The sequence below is a fragment of the Pseudophryne corroboree genome, chromosome 5 (genome assembly GCF_028390025.1).
Source record: "Pseudophryne corroboree isolate aPseCor3 chromosome 5, aPseCor3.hap2, whole genome shotgun sequence".
Taxonomy (NCBI): Eukaryota; Metazoa; Chordata; class Amphibia; order Anura; family Myobatrachidae; genus Pseudophryne; species Pseudophryne corroboree.
In genome coordinates, this window is record NC_086448.1 from 591,374,376 (window position 1) to 591,392,387 (window position 18,012).

The following is an 18,012-nucleotide window of genomic DNA, read 5'->3' on the forward strand; positions in this document are numbered from 1 at the left end:
TGTTTCATATACACCTTATACACACAGCCTGAAGGTCATTTAATACAATATTTTTAATAACTTTGTGTATAAACAAAGTTTGTGTACATTGAGCCATCAAAAAACAAATGTTTCACTATCTCACTCTCACTCAAAAAAGTCTGTATTTCTCTGACGTCCTAGTGGATGCTGGGGACTCCGAAAGGACCATGGGGAATAGCGGCTCCGCAGGAGACTGGGCACAAAAGTAAAAGCTTTAAGACTACCTGGTGTGCACTGGCTCCTCCCCCTATGACCCTCCTCCAAGCCTCAGTTAGATTTTTGTGCCCGAACGAGAAGGGTGCAGTCTAGGTGGCTCTCCTGAGCTGCTTAGAAAAAAGTTTAGTTTTAGTTTTTTTATTTTCAGTGAGACCTGCTGGCAACAGGCTCACTGCATCGAGGGACTAAGGGGAGAAGAAGCGAACTCACCTGCGTGCAGAGTGGATTGGGCTTCTTAGGCTACTGGACATTAGCTCCAGAGGGACGATCACAGGCCCAGCCATGGATGGGTCCCAGAGCCGCGCCGCCGTCCCCCTTACAGAGCCAGAAGAGCAGAAGAGGTCCGGAAAAATCGGCGGCAGAAGACGTCCTTTCTTCAATAAGGTAGCGCACAGCACCGCAGCTGTGCGCCATTGCTCTAAGCACACTTCACACTCCGGTCACTGAGGGTGCAGGGCGCTGGGTGGGGGCGCCCTGAGACGCAATATAAACACCTTAGGGGGCAAAAAATGCATCACATATAGCTCCTGGGCTATATGGATGCATTTAACTCATGCCTGTTTTTCCATAAAAAAGCGGGAGAACGGCCGCCGAGAAGGAGGCGAAGCCTATCTCCTCAGCACACTGGCGCCATTTTTCCTCACAGCTCCGTTGGAGGGAAGCTCCCTGACTCTCCCCTGCAGTCCTGCACTACAGAAACAGGGTAAAACAAGAGAGGGGGGGCACTAATTTGGCAGATAAATCTATACAGCAGCTATATAAGGGAAAAACACTTATATAAGGTTATCCCTGTATATATATAGCGCTCTGGTGTGTGCTGGCAAACTCTCCCTCTGTCTCCCCAAAGGGCTAGTGGGGTCCTGTCCTCTATCAGAGCATTCCCTGTGTGTGTGCTGTGTGTCGGTACGTTGTGTCGACATGTATGAGGAGGAAAATGGTATGGATGCGGAGCAATTGCCTGTATTAGTGATGTCACCCCCTAGGGAGTCGACACCTGACTGGGTGGTCTTATGGAAGGAATTACGTGATAGTGTCGGCACTTTACAAAAGACTGTTGACGACATGAGACAGCCGGCAAATCAGTTAATACCTGTACAGGCGTCTCAAACACCGTCAGGGGCTCTAAAGCGCCCGTTACCTCAGGTGGTCGACACAGACCCAGACACGGACACTGACTCCAGTGTCGACGGTGAGGAAACAAACGTATTTTCCAGTAGGGCCACACGTTACATGATCACGGCAATGAAGGAGGTTTTGAACATTTCTGATACTACAAGTACCACAAAAAAGAGTATTATGTGGGGTGTGAAAAAACTACCCGTAGTTTTTCCTGAATCAGATGAATTAAATGAGGTGTGTGATGAAGCGTGGGTTTCCCCCGATAAAAAACTGCTAATTTCTAAAAAATTATTGGCATTATACCCTTTCCCGCCAGAGGTTAGGGCGCGTTGGGAAACACCCCCTAGGGTAGATAAGGCGCTCACACGCTTATCAAAACAAGTGCCGTTACCGTCTCCTGATACGGCCGCCCTCAAGGAACCAGCTGATAGGAAGCTGGAAAATATCCTAAAAAGTATATACACACATACTGGTATTATACTGCGACCAGCAATCGCCTCAGCCTGGATGTGCAGTGCTGGGGTGGCTTGGTCGGATTACCTGACTGAAAATATTGATACCCTGGACAGGGACAATATATTATTGACTATAGAGCATTTAAAGGATGCATTTCTATATATGAGAGATGCACAGAGGGATATTTGCACTCTGGCATCAAGAGTAAGTGCGCTGTCCATTTCTGCCAGAAGAGGGTTATGGACGCGACAGTGGTCAGGTGATGCGGATTCCAAACGGCATATGGAAGTATTGCCGTATAAAGGGGAGGAGTTATTTGGGGTCGGTCTATCGGACCTGGTGGCCACGGCAACGGCTGGGAAATCCACCTTTTTACCCCAGGTCACCTCTCAGCAGAAAAAGACACCGTCTTTTCAGGCTCAGTCCTTTCGTCCCCATAAGGGCAAGCGGGCAAAAGGCCACTCGTATCTGCCCCGGGGCAGAGGAAGGGGAAAAAGACAGCAGCAGACAGCCTCTTCCCAGGAACAGAAGCCCTCCCCCGCTTCTGCCAAGTCCTCAGCATGACGCTGGGGCCTTACAAGCGGACTCGGGCACGGTGGGGGCCCGTCTCAAGAATTTCAGCGCGCAGTGGGCTCACTCGCAAGTGGACCCCTGGATCCTGCAGGTAGTATCTCAGGGGTACAAATTGGAATTCGAGACGTCTCCCCCTCGCCGGTTCCTGAAGTCTGCTTTACCAACGTCTCCCCCCCGACAGGGAGGCGGTATTGGAAGCCATTCACAAGCTGTATTCCCAGCAGGTGATAATCAAGGTACCCCTCCTACAACAGGGAAAGGGGTATTATTCCACGCTGTTTGTGGTACCGAAGCCGGACGGCTCGGTGAGACCTATTTTAAATCTGAAATCCTTGAACACTTACATACAAAGGTTCAAATTCAAGATGGAATCACTCAGAGCAGTGATAGCGAACCTGGAAGAAGGGGACTATATGGTGTCTCTGGACATCAAGGATGCTTACCTCCATGTCCCAATTTGCCCTTCTCACCAAGGGTACCTCAGGTTTGTGGTACAGAACTGTCACTATCAGTTTCAGACGCTGCCGTTTGGATTGTCCACGGCACCACGGGTCTTTGCCAAGGTAATGGCCGAAATGATGATTCTTCTTCGAAGAAAAGGCGTATTAATTATCCCTTACTTGGACGATCTCCTGATAAGGGCAAGGTCCAGAGAACAGTTAGAGGTCGGAGTAGCACTATCTCAAGTAGTACTACGACAGCACGGATGGATTCTACATATTCCAAAATCGCAGCTGATTCCGACGACACGTCTGCTGTTCCTAGGGATGATTCTGGACACAGTACAGAAAAAGGTGTTTCTCCCGGAGGAGAAAGCCAGGGAGTTATCCGACCTAGTCAGGAACCTCCTAAAACCAGGCCAAGTGTCAGTGCATCAATGCACAAGGGTCCTGGGAAAAATGGTGGCATCTTACGAAGCGATTCCATTCGGCAGATTCCACGCAAGAACTTTTCAGTGGGATCTGGACAAATGGTCCGGATCGCATCTTCAAATGCATCAGCGGATAACCCTGTCTCCAAGGACAAGGGTGTCTCTCCTGTGGTGGTTGCAGAGTGCTCATCTTCTAGAGGGCCGCAGATTCGGCATTCAGGACTGGGTCCTGGTGACCACGGATGCCAGCCTGAGAGGCTGGGGAGCAGTCACACAGGGAAGAAATTTCCAGGGCTTGTGGTCAAGCATGGAAACGTCACTTCACATAAATATCCTGGAACTAAGGGCCATTTACAATGCCCTAAGTCAGGCAAGGCCTCTGCTTCAGGGTCAGCCGGTGCTGATCCAGTCGGACAACATCACGGCAGTCGCCCACGTAAACGGACAGGGCGGCACAAGAAGCAGGAGGGCAATGACGGAAGTTGCAAGGATTCTTCGCTGGGCGGAAAATCATGTGATAGCACTGTCAGCAGTGTTCATTCCGGGAGTGGACAACTGGGAAGCAGACTTCCTCAGCAGACACGATCTCCACCCGGGGGAGTGGGGACTTCACCCAGAAGTCTTCCACATGATTGTGAACCGTTGGGAAAAACCAAAGGTGGACATGATGGCGTCCCGCCTCAACAAAAAACTGGACAGATATTGCGCCAGGTCAAGGGACCCTCAGGCAATAGCTGTGGACGCTCTGGAAACACCGTGGGTGTACCAGTCAGTGTATGTGTTCCCTCCTCTGCCTCTCATACCCAAGGTACTGAGAATCATAAGAAGGAGAGGAGTAAGGACTATACTCGTGGCTCCGGATTGGCCAAGAAGGACTTGGTACTCGGAACTTCAAGAGATGCTCACGGAAGACCCGTGGCCTCTACCTCTAAGAAAGGACCTGCTCCAGCAGGGACCATGTCTGTTCCAAGACTTACCGCGGCTGCGTTTGACGGCATGGCGGTTGAACGCCGGATCCTGAAGGAAAAAGGCATTCCGGATGAAGTCATCCCTACCCTGATCAAAGCCAGGAAGGATGTAACTGTGCAACATTATCACCGTATTTGGCGTAAATATGTTGCGTGGTGTGAGGCCAGGAAGGCCCCTACAGAGGAATTTCAACTGGGTCGTTTCCTGCATTTCCTGCAAACAGGACTGTCTATGGGCCTAAAATTAGGGTCCATTAAGGTTCAAATTTCGGCCCTGTCAATATTCTTCCAAAAAGAACTAGCTTCAGTTCCTGAAGTTCAGACGTTTGTCAAGGGGGTACTGTATATACAGCCTACTTTTGTGCCTCCAGTGGCACCTTGGGATCTCAATGTAGTTTTGGGGTTCCTAAAATCACATTGGTTTGAACCACTCACCACTGTGGACTTAAAATATCTCACATGGAAAGTGGTAATGCTGTTTAGCCCTGGCCTCAGCCAGGCATGTCTCAGAATTGGCGGCTTTATCCTATAAAAGCCCTTACCTAATTTTTCATACGGACAGGGCAGAATTGAGGACTCGTCCTCAATTTCTCCCCAAGGTGGTTTCAGCATTTCACTTAAACCAGCCTATTGTGGTGCCTGCGGCTACTAGGGACTTGGAGGATTCCAAGTTGCTGGACGTAGTCAGGGCCCTGAAAATATATGTTTCCAGGACGGCTGGAGTCAGAAAATCTGACTCGCTGTTTATCCTGTATGCACCCAACAAGCTGGGTGCTCCTGCTTCTAAGCAGACTATTGCTCGTTGGATTTGTAGTACAATTCAGCTTGCACATTCTGTGGCAGGCCTGCACAGCCAAAATCTGTAAAAGCCCATTCCACACGGAAAGTGGGCTCATCTTGGGCGGCTGCCCGATGGGTCTCGGCTTTACAACTTTGCCGAGCAGCTACTTGGTCAGGGGCAAACACGTTGGCTAAATTCTACAAATTTGATACCCTGGCTGAGGAGGACCTGGAGTTCTCTCATTCGGTGCTGCAGAGTCATCCGCACTCTCCCGCCCGTTTGGGAGCTTTGGTATAATCCCCATGGTCCTTTCGGAGTCCCCAGCATCCACTAGGACGTCAGAGAAAATAAGAATTTACTTACCGATAATTCTATTTCTCATAGTCCGTAGTGGATGCTGGGCGCCCATCCCAAGTGCGGATTGTCTGCAATACTTGTACATAGTTATTGTTACAAAAAATCGGGTTATTATTGTTGTGAGCCATCTTTTCAGAGGCTCCTCTGTTATCATGCTGTTAACTGGGTTCAGATCACAAGTTGTACGGTGTGATTGGTGTGGCTGGTATGAGTCTTACCCGGGATTCAAAATCCTTCCTTATTGTGTACGCTCGTCCGGGCACAGTATCCTAACTGAGGCTTGGAGTAGGGTCATAGGGGGAGGAGCCAGTGCACACCAGGTAGTCTTAAAGCTTTTACTTTTGTGCCCAGTCTCCTGCGGAGCCGCTATTCCCCATGGTCCTTTCGGAGTCCCCAGCATCCACTACGGACTATGAGAAATAGAATTATCGGTAAGTAAATTCTTATTTTCGGAATATTCCGTATTTCGGAATATCTGGATATGGGATACTCAACCTGTATATACATTTATGTTAATGTATTTATTACTTACCTGGGGTTTGGCTTCCAGTCTTTCTGACTGCTCAATGTACTGTACTGCAGGTATTATCAGGTATCAGCAATACAAGTTTTTGGCAGACAAACTCTGCCTGAGGCATTAGAATGGAAATCAGTGGGCCTACCAGAGAGCATGTTTACCTCATCCCAGGTACAGGAAGTAATTTTTGGCAACCGGTGGAATTAGAGATGCTTGACCATAATAAATGGAAAATAGGGTTAATACAGTGTAAAATATTGCTAGTTAAGTAGTTGCTTATTTGTTTAAATCCTTTATTGAGGCAGTAAGTGAAATTAACAATGGATATCTTAATTATCAAGGAGCTTCCATTATTCATCTAATAACAGTTTCTCAAATAAATACATGACTTTTACCCATATAAGAATATATTTTTATTTAAAATTGCATTTCAGTCTACACTTATGGGTTATATACAATTAGCTGTAAGATTCATCCCACAGCTAATTGTCGGTGCTTACCAAATCAATTATTTGCCAAAACACAGCCTATTAATTCCAGGAGGTGCACTCAGGAGTTGCGAGGAAAATTCTGCATTTAAAATGCACCCTTGGGATTTAACATGTGGGGAAAGCCATGGGTTCCTGCAATTTTGTACGGAATCTATGGGTTACCAGTGAGTTAGGGGAATATTCAATTAGGTGTGGGGCCAGAACAATGCAATAGAATTGAATAGCTTTGGGTGTAAAACCTGAACCTTTTTCCAGCGTGATATACCGAACGCTTAATTAGACTTAATTAGGTCACCAATTTATGGCGAATAATGTGTCCGTGCATGTTTCCAAATTTATAAAACATGCAAGTCTTAAAATCTTTTAAAACTGAGGAATGCCAACCAAACTTATTAATGTGTACATTTCTGTGGGAAACTTCTGATTAGATTAAGGAGGGGTTTTTTTTTGTTTACAAAATTAATGTAGTCAGAGAACGATGGTGTACAGTACCTTGCTGAATAATCTCATGAATTGGTTGCAGTTTCCCTAACTTTGCAGTATGGATGAAGAATAACCAGGAATTCTCCTTGGGGAAATCTCTCGGATTTCTCACTATAAGACACCTGTAAGCTCTTTGTACAGTAGATAGCCATATTTGTCCCATTGGGACCGGTATGAAAAACCGGCGGCCGGTATCCTGCCCATCAGTATACCGACAGCGGGTTCCCGGCCACCGGTATGCCGGCAGGTGGACGAGCACTAGCAAGCCCCTTGCAGGCTCACTGCGCTCGCCATGATGCGGGCACGGTTATATGCTCCCCCATAGAGGGGGAAAAACCTGTGGTGCCGGAATTCCACCACTAGTAGAGATTCCGGCGTTGGTATTGTGACGTCTGGGATCCCGAATAGCGGTATTTTAACCGCTTCCCATCCCATCACCTCAGCTCTATTACTGCCACCCAATGGATAGTGAGCACAGTGCTACCTTTAATTTTTAGGATGGAAAATTCTTAGTTTGTTTAGTCCTTTGCGTGCTTTCTACTTTATATGTATTTCCCTTTCAGACTTTACTGTACATTTCCAGTCATCCAATAAGAAATCTGCTTCTCACGTTCTCTTCATCAGCTACTGCTTCCGATCTGCTGCAGTTTGCTGCACAGACTGAGCCTCCCTTTAATGGTTGCCTTCAACCCCTGCTCCACCTCCTCTTATTGAATGGAGGGAGGCTGACAGGGACCTGCCCTTTTACAGATTACATTCACCCCAGGAATTACTTTAAACTGCTTCCTCTCTGTCTCATTCCCCATCATCAGATGGCAGGGGAACAGACTGGGGCCTCTTTACAGCAGTGCTCCTCAGACTCACTGTTTTGGCAGCTCAACGGATCCTATTTTATACTGCACAGCTCATGTCCATATCTTTCCCCACACCTAGCGCAAGCTGACCATTACATTTTCTCCCAGACATCCCACTAGCGACTTCTCAACTGTTTGGTCAACTCCTAGGGTTGAATCTAGACTACCTTCACTGAGTGGACCAGGACGTGACATCTAGTGAGGACAAAAGTGCTTTTATGCCCTTAAAGCATTTTAATTACTTTTGAAATCTATATTTTGTGTAGGGTTTTTTTTCTTGTTATTTGGCTTCTATTGTACCCTCGCAGGCTCACTTCATAACCGTGCTTCGGGCCTGGTGGCTCGCACCACTACACCTTACTCGCCACAGATATCTATTCCCAGTGGATGCTGACGTTGACCCAGTGCCTGATGGAAAAAGGTCCTTTCGGCGAAGGTCATCTAAACACTACTTAACTACTAGTGGCAGTGTCTGGGTTGCCATAGCAACCTCACTTCAGATGAGTGCACAGCCTGAATCTCCAGCATTAACCCCCTTTCTGGCACACTCCCAGTACAACTGGCAGTGGGGTTCATATTTAATAGTACCATCATGTTACACATCACTTGGAAGAGGCCCTGCTCCAAATGAGTTTACAGTTTAAATTATCTTTACCATACTAATGTTTACACATGTGAGCCCATCTTAGAAGCAGCCAATAAACCTACACATTGTCCCAGCACTGTGAACCTGAGCACTGTAACAGTGCTTGTATTGTCTTTTTTTCCCTCCATAAAATTAAGTAGGATGCTAAAAACATTTACAAATTAAACGGTCGTAACCATTTTGTAAGCATTTTTGTAAAATGGGTTATTCCCACTGCTTTAAATATGGTGAAAGGCAGAATTCAGAGGTTTTTCCAGCAGTGCCTTCTGCTTCTGTTGATAACTCTGCCGGCTGTGGCTGGTAAGCATTTTGGGTATTTACTAAGCAACGAAAAGTTGTTCTTTTTATCGCTTGCCATAGACATCCAGTACTGCATCACTGCGATATGCTAGCACAGAAATCGCTCTTGTCAGTCTCTGGTCTGTGTACAAGTAGACTGATGATTATGTAGGGATTAGCAGGAGCCACAATTCAGCAGTCCACTTGGGATGTGATGGGGCCCTACCACTGTGACAATACCTAACCAGTTGTGGCCAAGCCATTGTAGAACGTGAGACACGTTTCTTTGCAAGACACGTTTTCTCTGCTGGAGTAAAGGCACTGCTCAGAGCATTCCGGCAGTGAATGAAAATTAAGTGACTACACTGTAGAGGTCTTGCTACATTTTCCATGTTTTATGTACTCACTCTGTTTAGTAACATTTGATTGCATTTTGCTAATTTGACTTGCTCCTTGTCTGTAGTTTCTTTGTACCTAATTAGAATTGGCTAAAATAAGGTAACTTTCCTAGGCATAAACCTGACCTTGATAGCTCATTTTAAATGCCGACGAAAATTTGCTGTAAGCATTGTACTTTACTACATAAATGAAAGTGCCAATGTCCTGGTTATTATCTAATGCTTTCCCTTCTATGTTTAATGGGTGTAGTATGTGTTGCCGGCGGTCGGACTCCCGGCGACCAGCATACCGGCGCTGTAATCCCGACCGCCGGCATACCGACAGCTGGGCGAGCGCAAATGAGCCCCTTGCGGGCTTGCTGCGCTCACCAACCTGCGCTCGCCACGCTGCGGGCACGGTGGTGCGCCACACTATCTATTCTCCCTCCAGGGGGGTCGTGGACCCTCAAGAGGGAGAAAAGTTGTCGGTATGCCGGTGGTCGGGATTCCGGCGCTGGTATGGTGGTTGTCGGGAGCCCAGCAGCCTGCAACCTGAAGACCACCCATGTTTAAGAGAGCACACACACAGTACGATTTCGGCTTATGGACGATATCCGCTAGAAACTGCCCGGAAGCATGAGCCTCCGATCTAGCCAATATCGGCCCTGTCTGTACAGTCTTTTTTTCTTTTTCTTACGATGCGTGCATTGCCATCATAAGAGCATACACATGGTGTATACAACTTTTCTTATAATGTTGACTATACAGTACAAATCGTAAGGACAAATCGCACCGTGTGTACGCACCATAACTGAGCTGGTATCTGGGGCTTTATATGGGGCAGCAGGTTTGGGTTCTTTGTATGCATAGAAAGTTTGCTCCAGTCACAACGTACATCTTGATGTTTGTTCATGTCATATGTGCTCTTGTAGGAAGCAGGACCAGATTATGGTTTTTTATTTGGCTCCTAGGTTCAAAATAATTTGTTAATTCCTGTTTTTGAAATTAAATATCCATACATACTGATCCTATTATATTGTAATATTATATGAATAATCTCCTAAAAATAATGATTATTTATATATAATACTTCTACATTTTTTTTCCTTTAAAGGCCATTAATACGACAGCTTCCGAGTCAGCAGATGTTTGATCACGTACAAAAGCGTCACCGTGTGCTCTTTGTATATGTTGGTGTTGAATCTACACTGAAGGTGAACATATCAGTTTCGGAATCTTTAATGCGAAAATTATTTATGCACTGGTTCTATTTTACAGTTCTATTAATTCACACCTGTGTTAAAGTTTTCCAGAAACTTCAGATAACATGGTTTGTATTTCCTGCTAGTAAAGTTGGCCAGTAGCAAAGATCAAGGGCTTGATTCTAAGTCAGACATTGCAGTGTCTGTGTGTATATCTATTGCCAGTTATGCATATGCGACTTATGCTAATACCGCTACAAGCCCCTCCCTGCTGTACAGCCATGCGTCTGAATGTGCAAGGCCTGAGAAGCATTTTAGACAAAGTAATATTACTTGGTGCATCTTTTTTTTTAATTAAACTTTTATTAAAAGTTTTCAAGATAATAGACAAATAGTAAAATATAACATGGAATACATCTCATAGTACAATATCAAGGGAATAAAATATATTGTTAAGGCAAAATAGTAAGAATAGTAATGTAGATATTCAGCTTCCATCCATGTGGAGAGTATGGAGCAAAATGTTACATAGTGGAATATCCGTATATATATATATATATATATATATATATATATAATTCTTCAGAAAACTGAAACCAATAGAACACAGAGGACAAAGACAAAGAGGAAATGAAGATAGAGCGGATAGATGAGGGAAAAAGGGGGGGGGGGTTGTCTATGGTAGTTTTAGACATGAAATGAATGTTCTCTTACATGGTATGTGGGCCACAATGATATTTAGGAATGAAAACTGTAATAGCATATATTATACCAGACTATGTTCTGTAAAGATCCCCTTAAATAATGTCCAAGAAGGATGGTCAAATAATTGGGAAATCTGTAATTGAGATTCAGTGTCTAGAGTGAGGCTATAGGAACCCCATTTTTTTATCAAAAATGGAAAGTCCAACACTCAGGTCCGTGCTGACTGATTTCTTATCAAGGTATAGATGTTGAAGCATCATTCTTCGCACCTCGGCAAAAGATGGTGAAGATCTTCAAACCCAATGCTTCAGAATAATTTTCTTTGCAATTGTAAATAACATAGTAAACATTGGAAAAAGTAACCTAATGGTTGGTATATCTGTCCAGTTAGAAAAATGTATACATAAGCATGCAGTCAGTTCAGGTATTAGATGCAAAGAGAAATTAGTATTAATAAACATAAACATTTTGTTCCAAAATCGCTTAATCTTTGCACAGCTCCAGAGGCAATGAAAGAAGGTGACTTTCGGACCTCTGCATTTAGGGCATAAATCGCCAGTAGCAGAGTCTTAATGTTTGTGAATATAGGGTGGCAAGTAAGATCGTTGTATTGTTTTGATATGCACTTCTTGCAGGTATGCAGAGCTTAGAATTTTCATAGTAGAGTTAAAACTTACAAGTATCATGTCGAAAGATTGGATTGTAGGTATATCTTCCTTCCATCTGTCTGTAAGCTTCGTAATATGTGGATCTACAGGTAAATTAACGAGGAGACTTTAAATCTGATTAATTTGATAAGGGGAATTTTCCCCTTATCAAGAGGAAGAGGAAGGCTCTTCGCTTGTAAGATGGGGAATCATCTTCAAGATTGGCTTACTGAGTTTCAAAGCACTACATGACCAGGGCCCAAGGTACCTGAAGCAGCTACTGACCCCATACTGCCCCACTCGATTACTGCGATCTGTAGATGAATGACTTTTAGCAGTACCTAGAATCTCCCGTAATTCATCTGGGGGTCGAGCTTTTAGTCATGCGGCTCCGACTCTATGGAACTCACTTCCCCGCGCAGTGCGAGAGGCCCCAACTATAGTATCCTTCAAAAGTAGGCTCAAGACTTTCCTTTTTACTCAAGCATTCCCATAATTGTCCCTTTAGTATCTCCATGCTTCTGTATTTTATGAAAATCTGTTCTGTACTTCATTATTTTCTGTACTATATTATGCTATGTATCTGTTAAGCGCCTTGAGTCCTATTGGAGAATGAGTGCTATATAAATAAAATTATTATTTTTATTATTATTATTAAAACAGGCATGTAGATTTAGTGAATTAAGATAATGCTTCAGCTGGAGGTACATATAGAAATGAGAGTTAGGTATGGAATAAACGTGTCTAATATCAGAAAATTGTAAGACGCAGCCCCCTGGGTCAAAGACCTTGTTAGCAGAACCTGTGGTACCACATTAGCACTACATAACGATAGTAATAAAAGATGGAGGGACTTCAAAGCAGCCGCCCCAAACTAAGGCATGCGTAAACATATAAATGTTTAGGACGTTATATCTGTAATGTCTGTAGCCTGGGTATGAGAAAGATCACGCAGGTATGCAGAAGCATCTGAAGGAGTGGTGAAATCTTTAAATGTTCTGCCATCATAGATGCGGAGCTGTGCAGGATAAAGTAAACCAAATTTTCGACCTTCAGTGACAAGCTGCGCACAGACAGGTGAGAACGATATTCTGGCCCTGGTAAACTCTGCCGAGTAGTCCTGGAAGATGTGTAATTTATGGCCTTCCCAGGATAAATCTTTTACTTTCCGTGAGGCTGACCAGATTTCCACTTTATGCAAGTAGTTAAGACAGCGGAACAAGGTGACACGAGGTCTCTGTCTGTTAGGCGTCGGTGTAGGGCCCACTCTATGCACCCTCTCAATGATTAGGTCTTGGCAAACTGATTCAATACCCAACAGTGAGGGAAGAGTGTTGCTGACAAAATGAGCAAAAGCTGCGCCTTTAACAGATTCAGGGAGCCCTACAAGCCTTATGTTATTTCTTTGAGACCTATTCTCGAGATCATCTATCTTGTTCCAGAGCGGATAGTTGTCAGTGGATAGACGTTTAACTTCATGCTGGAGAGCTGCCATGTCATGTGCAGCAGCTCCCACCTGCTGCTCTGTAATTGTGACTCTGTGAGAAGGACTGCAGCTGAGAGATGATGTCTGCAACAGCCTGGGTGAGTATTGGGGTCATAGTGGCTGTAATGGCAGCAACAACTTCCCTATAGGTGACAGGGGAGTCAGAATCCACATGTACTTGGCTTTCTGTGGAGGGACGGTCAGGTGCCGTTTTCTTGTGTTGCGGGACGGCACTGTCAGCGGCAGCATCTAGATGCCATGTTCCCCTGCGCTCCCCTTCTCCTGGTGCGGCGTGTGTGCAGCTGGCTGTTGGGAGGAGGATAAGAAGCTCTCCACGTGGTAGTGCAAGTAGTCTGTAAGTGCAGCGACAGGTCCCGTGGGGCTCAGTAGAGGCTTTAACAGCCTTGTAATAGCGGCTCCCAGGGAGTGAAGGATGGAGCGCCCTCACTCCATCAAGCCGTAACCGGAAGCCTCACTTGGTGCATCTTTAAATGCAACCTTCTGTCGCACCATCAAAACTTGCACCAGCTCCAAGCTACAGATGTGTACACTGTGACATACACTGTGGCTTCTGTTGCGCCAAACAGCCCCTTTTGGTGCGCTAGGTACTGGGCAACTTTATCTCTCAAATTAAACATCTGGAAGCGACAACACTACTTTCCTAGATTATGCTGATCAATTGGAAGTGCAAGATTTGTACATCTGTGTTCGAATTAACCTGATTCTTTATATGAAGTGCTACCAAGCAGCAGCTGCAACTCTTTCTCATGCCAGGTTCTGTTTGCTACATCCGCGGACTTTGTACTTGTTTAAAACTAATTCCTGTACGGTTGTAGTACACGAGTGGTGGTTCACTGCGTCTGCGATGTGAATAAGACACACAATTTAAAGAAAAGATGGCACACTACACCTTTTGAAGTGGCTCAGCTGCGGTAGTCGTCTTGCGCCATATGGCATCTTGCAGCTACAGTAGGTGTATGAACACATCTCCCAGTCACTGCCAAGTACATTTCCAATATACTTCTAAGACCAGGGCCGCCGTCAGGAGGGGACTGCTCTACCGGGCCCGAACAGAGAGGGGCCCACCTGTTCAGCTGCAAATGAGGATCTGCATAGAAATATCCTCAACAAAATGGCTGCCGCTATGGAGGAGTCAAGCAAAATGTCAATGGGTATCATTCCGAGTTGTTAGCTAGTGAAAAATGTTCGCAGCGCAGCGATTAAGAGAAAATGCGTCACTTCTGCGCATGCGTATGCGGCGCAGTGCGCATGCACGATGTACTTTAACAATGGGCAATGTATTTTTACACAAGGTCTAGCGACGCTTTTCAGTCGCAAAGGCAGCCGCAGAATGATTGACAGGAAAGGGGCGTTTCTGGGTGTCAACTGACCGTTTTCAGGGAGTGTTCCAAAAACCGCAGGTGTGCCAGGAAAAACGCAGGCGTGGCTGGGCGAACGCAGGGTGTGTTTGTGACGTCAAAACAGGAACTGAACAGTCTGAAGTGATCGCAAGCTAGGAGTAGATCTGGAGTTACTCAGAAACTGCACGATATTTTTTTGTAGCCGCTCTGCGATCCTTTCGTTCGCACTTCTGCTAAGCTAAGATACACTCCCAGTGGGCGGCGGCTTAGCGTTTGCACGGCTGCTAAAAACAGCTAGCGAGCGAACAACTCGGAATGACCCCCAATATGCGTGAACAAATACATGCAGCCCTGTCTAAGACAGTGTATCTCAACCACTATTGTGACTCAGTGGGTACACACCATGGGAAACATATGCTGTGTGACTTAGATACATGCAAAGTTTAAAAACATTCAACTCAATATCAGACCCTAATTGTCTTTTTTACCCAAGTATCTCCATATTGTTTTGAATGCATGCAATATAATAGCAGTCAGAAATGCTCTCTCAGCCATCTATATTTATATTGGTAAAAGTATCTGTGAAGGACAGATTCCATCACTGTTACTGCAAGTGCTTTGAAACTGCATAGAAAATAATTTATGGTCTGTTCTGTGAGATGTAAATAATGCTGTGTGTGGGACCAGTAACAGTGGACTCCACCTAATTTGCTTGCTACAGATGAGTCCTCTTACATCCTTGCTGCAGTCACGCTGAACAGACCTTGAAGTCGCGCCATGCCGTAGCGGGACTTTGTTGCGCCGAGCGTCTTTTTTTTTTTTTTTTTTTTGCGAACATGGGTCTAAAGGCCCATACACACTGGCCGATATATCGGCGATTCTATTGAACGGCCGATATATTGCGTGTCCTTCAGCTAGTGTGTACGGGCGATATGCCTGTGAACTCCATCGTTCACAGACATATCGCGTCGGCCCTGCAGCACAGCCGATGGCCACTATATCTACCGATACATTGGCGCATCGCTGTGTGTGTGCGGGCGACCAGCCGTCCACCCGTACACAAGCTGCGGAAGCCGGCGGTGATTGACAGCTGAACTGGGTGGGCGTGTGTACACGCCCGCCCAGTTCATGACGTCAGTCCCCGATGGATCGGGCAGTGTGTATGGACAGCACACTGCACGATCCGTCCATAGATATATCTGCAGATCAATTGATCTGAAGATATATCTATCAGTGTGTACCCACCATTAGACGCAAAGTAATGTAATAGGACACACAAGCAGTTTCTGATATGTAGCATGCCTATATTCTGTGTGTAATTCTGGCTCTATCTGCCTACAAAATGCCACATTACAGTGTTTTCCAGGAAAACACTGTAGCATGGCATTTTGTATGCAAATAAAGTCACACAGAATACGGGCATATCATTTTAATCAGCAGAAGCTGCTCATACGTCCTATTACATTGCTTTGTGTCTAAGACGTATATTCGCTGAGAAAAACGCAAAAAAGACTATCGGCACTACTGAGTCACACGGCACTCACGCGTTATATGTAACGCAACTTGTAGCGCACGGAGCTAAGATGTAAGAGGGTACATCTGTATGTGTGTTACCATATCCATGGCCAGGGCAGTGGAGAAAAAAAAACACATATGTTCTAGAAGACATACTTCTGTTTATGATTACGGATAGTTTAACCTATGTTATACATTGGTGTTTATGTGCTTTGGTATGATAATATCTCTGTTATTGTTTATATACAACAATAACAAATATATAGATTTGTTTCTTTGTTATGGACATCACATTTTTGTCATAGGATAATAACATGGATTTGGCAAAAACATAACATATTTATATATTTTCTTACTAAACTGCAATTTCCAAATCAGTTGTTTCCCCTGCAACAGCTGTTCTAAGATTGCTTAGACATGGAACATAAATTCACACCAGGCAACAGCATGTCACTTATTATAGTTACAATAATAAAGCAACACAAGAGGAAAATAATAACCTGACACATCTGAATCTTACCTATCTAAGGCAGCTGCTCACTTCTCTCTCCCACATAAGAGCAATGTGGAAATGGAGATCTTCATTTTGTATTGTACTCTTTCAGTGCAGTGTTGTATACATCTATTCAGCGCCATCTCCATTATCGTACATATATAGTTTTCACATCACGATGACTCATTGATATTATCTTAGCATTACTTTGTGCTTTTCTGATACATTATGGTAGAAGTGGGAACGACTAGTGACATGGGGACTAATTCAGGCCTGATCGTAGCAGCAAATTTGTTAGCAGATGGGCAAAACCATGTGCACTGCTGGGGGGGTGGGGGGTGGTGGGCAGATATAACATGTGCAGAGAGAGTAAAGGCCCATACACACTTGACGATGCACACGTCGTTAACGACCGTCGTTAACGACTTCCCTTGAACTTCCCTTCAACAGCTGAGCAAACGACATGAGCATACACACTACCAACGACCAAAGACCATTCATCGTTGAAGCATCCAAGCTGAACAGTTTATTAAAATAATGAGCTGGGAACAGGGCTGGTGAACAGTGGCTTGGTCGTTGGTCGTTCACACCATACACATTCAACGACGTCTCTGGTCGGTAACGACCATAGTGGAAATTGAGCATACATACTCGACAGATAAGCGAGGGTCGTTAACGTCCCACTGGGCCGCGCATCGGTGGTCGTCGGATGCATACACACTTGACGATATAATGAGCGACGTCGTTGATGAGGGCTGAAATGAACGACGTCGCTCATTTTATCGTCAAGTGTGTATGGGCCTTTAGATTTGGGTGGGGTGTGTTCAAACAAATCTAAATTGCAGAATAAAAATAAACCAGCCTGTATTTACCCTGCACAGAAACAATATAACCCACCCAAATCTAACTCTCTCTGCACGTTATATCTGCCCCCCCTGCAGTGCACATGGTTTTGCCCATCTATAACAAATTTTCTGCTACTATCAGGTCTGAATTATGTCCTTGGTGAGTTGAATGTTAAATTTATTTCCCATATAGACTCCACATTCATGTAATATGGTTTTGCACACCCTGACCATTTTTTGATGTAACTGTGTGTAGATTTAACACTTTTACCCAAAGGGAAAACATTTGTAGACTATAACCTTACAGTATATGGTAAATACTGATGTCACTTCTATAATGTATATCATTTGTATGTTATTAGGAGAAATTATGACACCTTTGTCACTTTCTCAATGTGAAAGTGTTCTGTATTGGAATGTATAAATATTTGTGAAGGTAAATACAGGTTGAGTATTCCATATCCAAATATTCAGAAATACGATATTCACGGATAGTGAAACCTTTGTTTCTGATGGCTCAATATACACCAACTTTGTTTAATGCACAAAGTAATTAAAAATATTGGCTAAAATTACCTTCAGGCTCCGTGTAAAGAGGTAAAATGAATCATCATTGCATTCTGTGCTTAGATTTGGGTCCCATCGACATTATATCTCATTATGGGATGCAATTATTCCAAAATACGGAAAAATCCAATATCCAAAATACTTCTGGTCCCAAGCATTTTGGATATGGGATACTCGACCTG

At 44.7% G+C, this 18,012-nt stretch overlaps 1 protein-coding gene across 1 annotated transcript in view; it reads left to right on the top strand.

The window, feature by feature from the left end:
- The window catches only part of TMX3 (thioredoxin related transmembrane protein 3), a 206,074-nt gene that overhangs the window by 134,451 nt on the left and 53,611 nt on the right, over window positions 1–18,012 (top strand). The window contains exon 7 of the mRNA XM_063923394.1: window positions 10,124–10,223. Within this exon, the coding sequence (XP_063779464.1) occupies window positions 10,124–10,223 (100 nt within the window). The remainder of the gene's footprint in view (window positions 1–10,123; window positions 10,224–18,012) is intronic.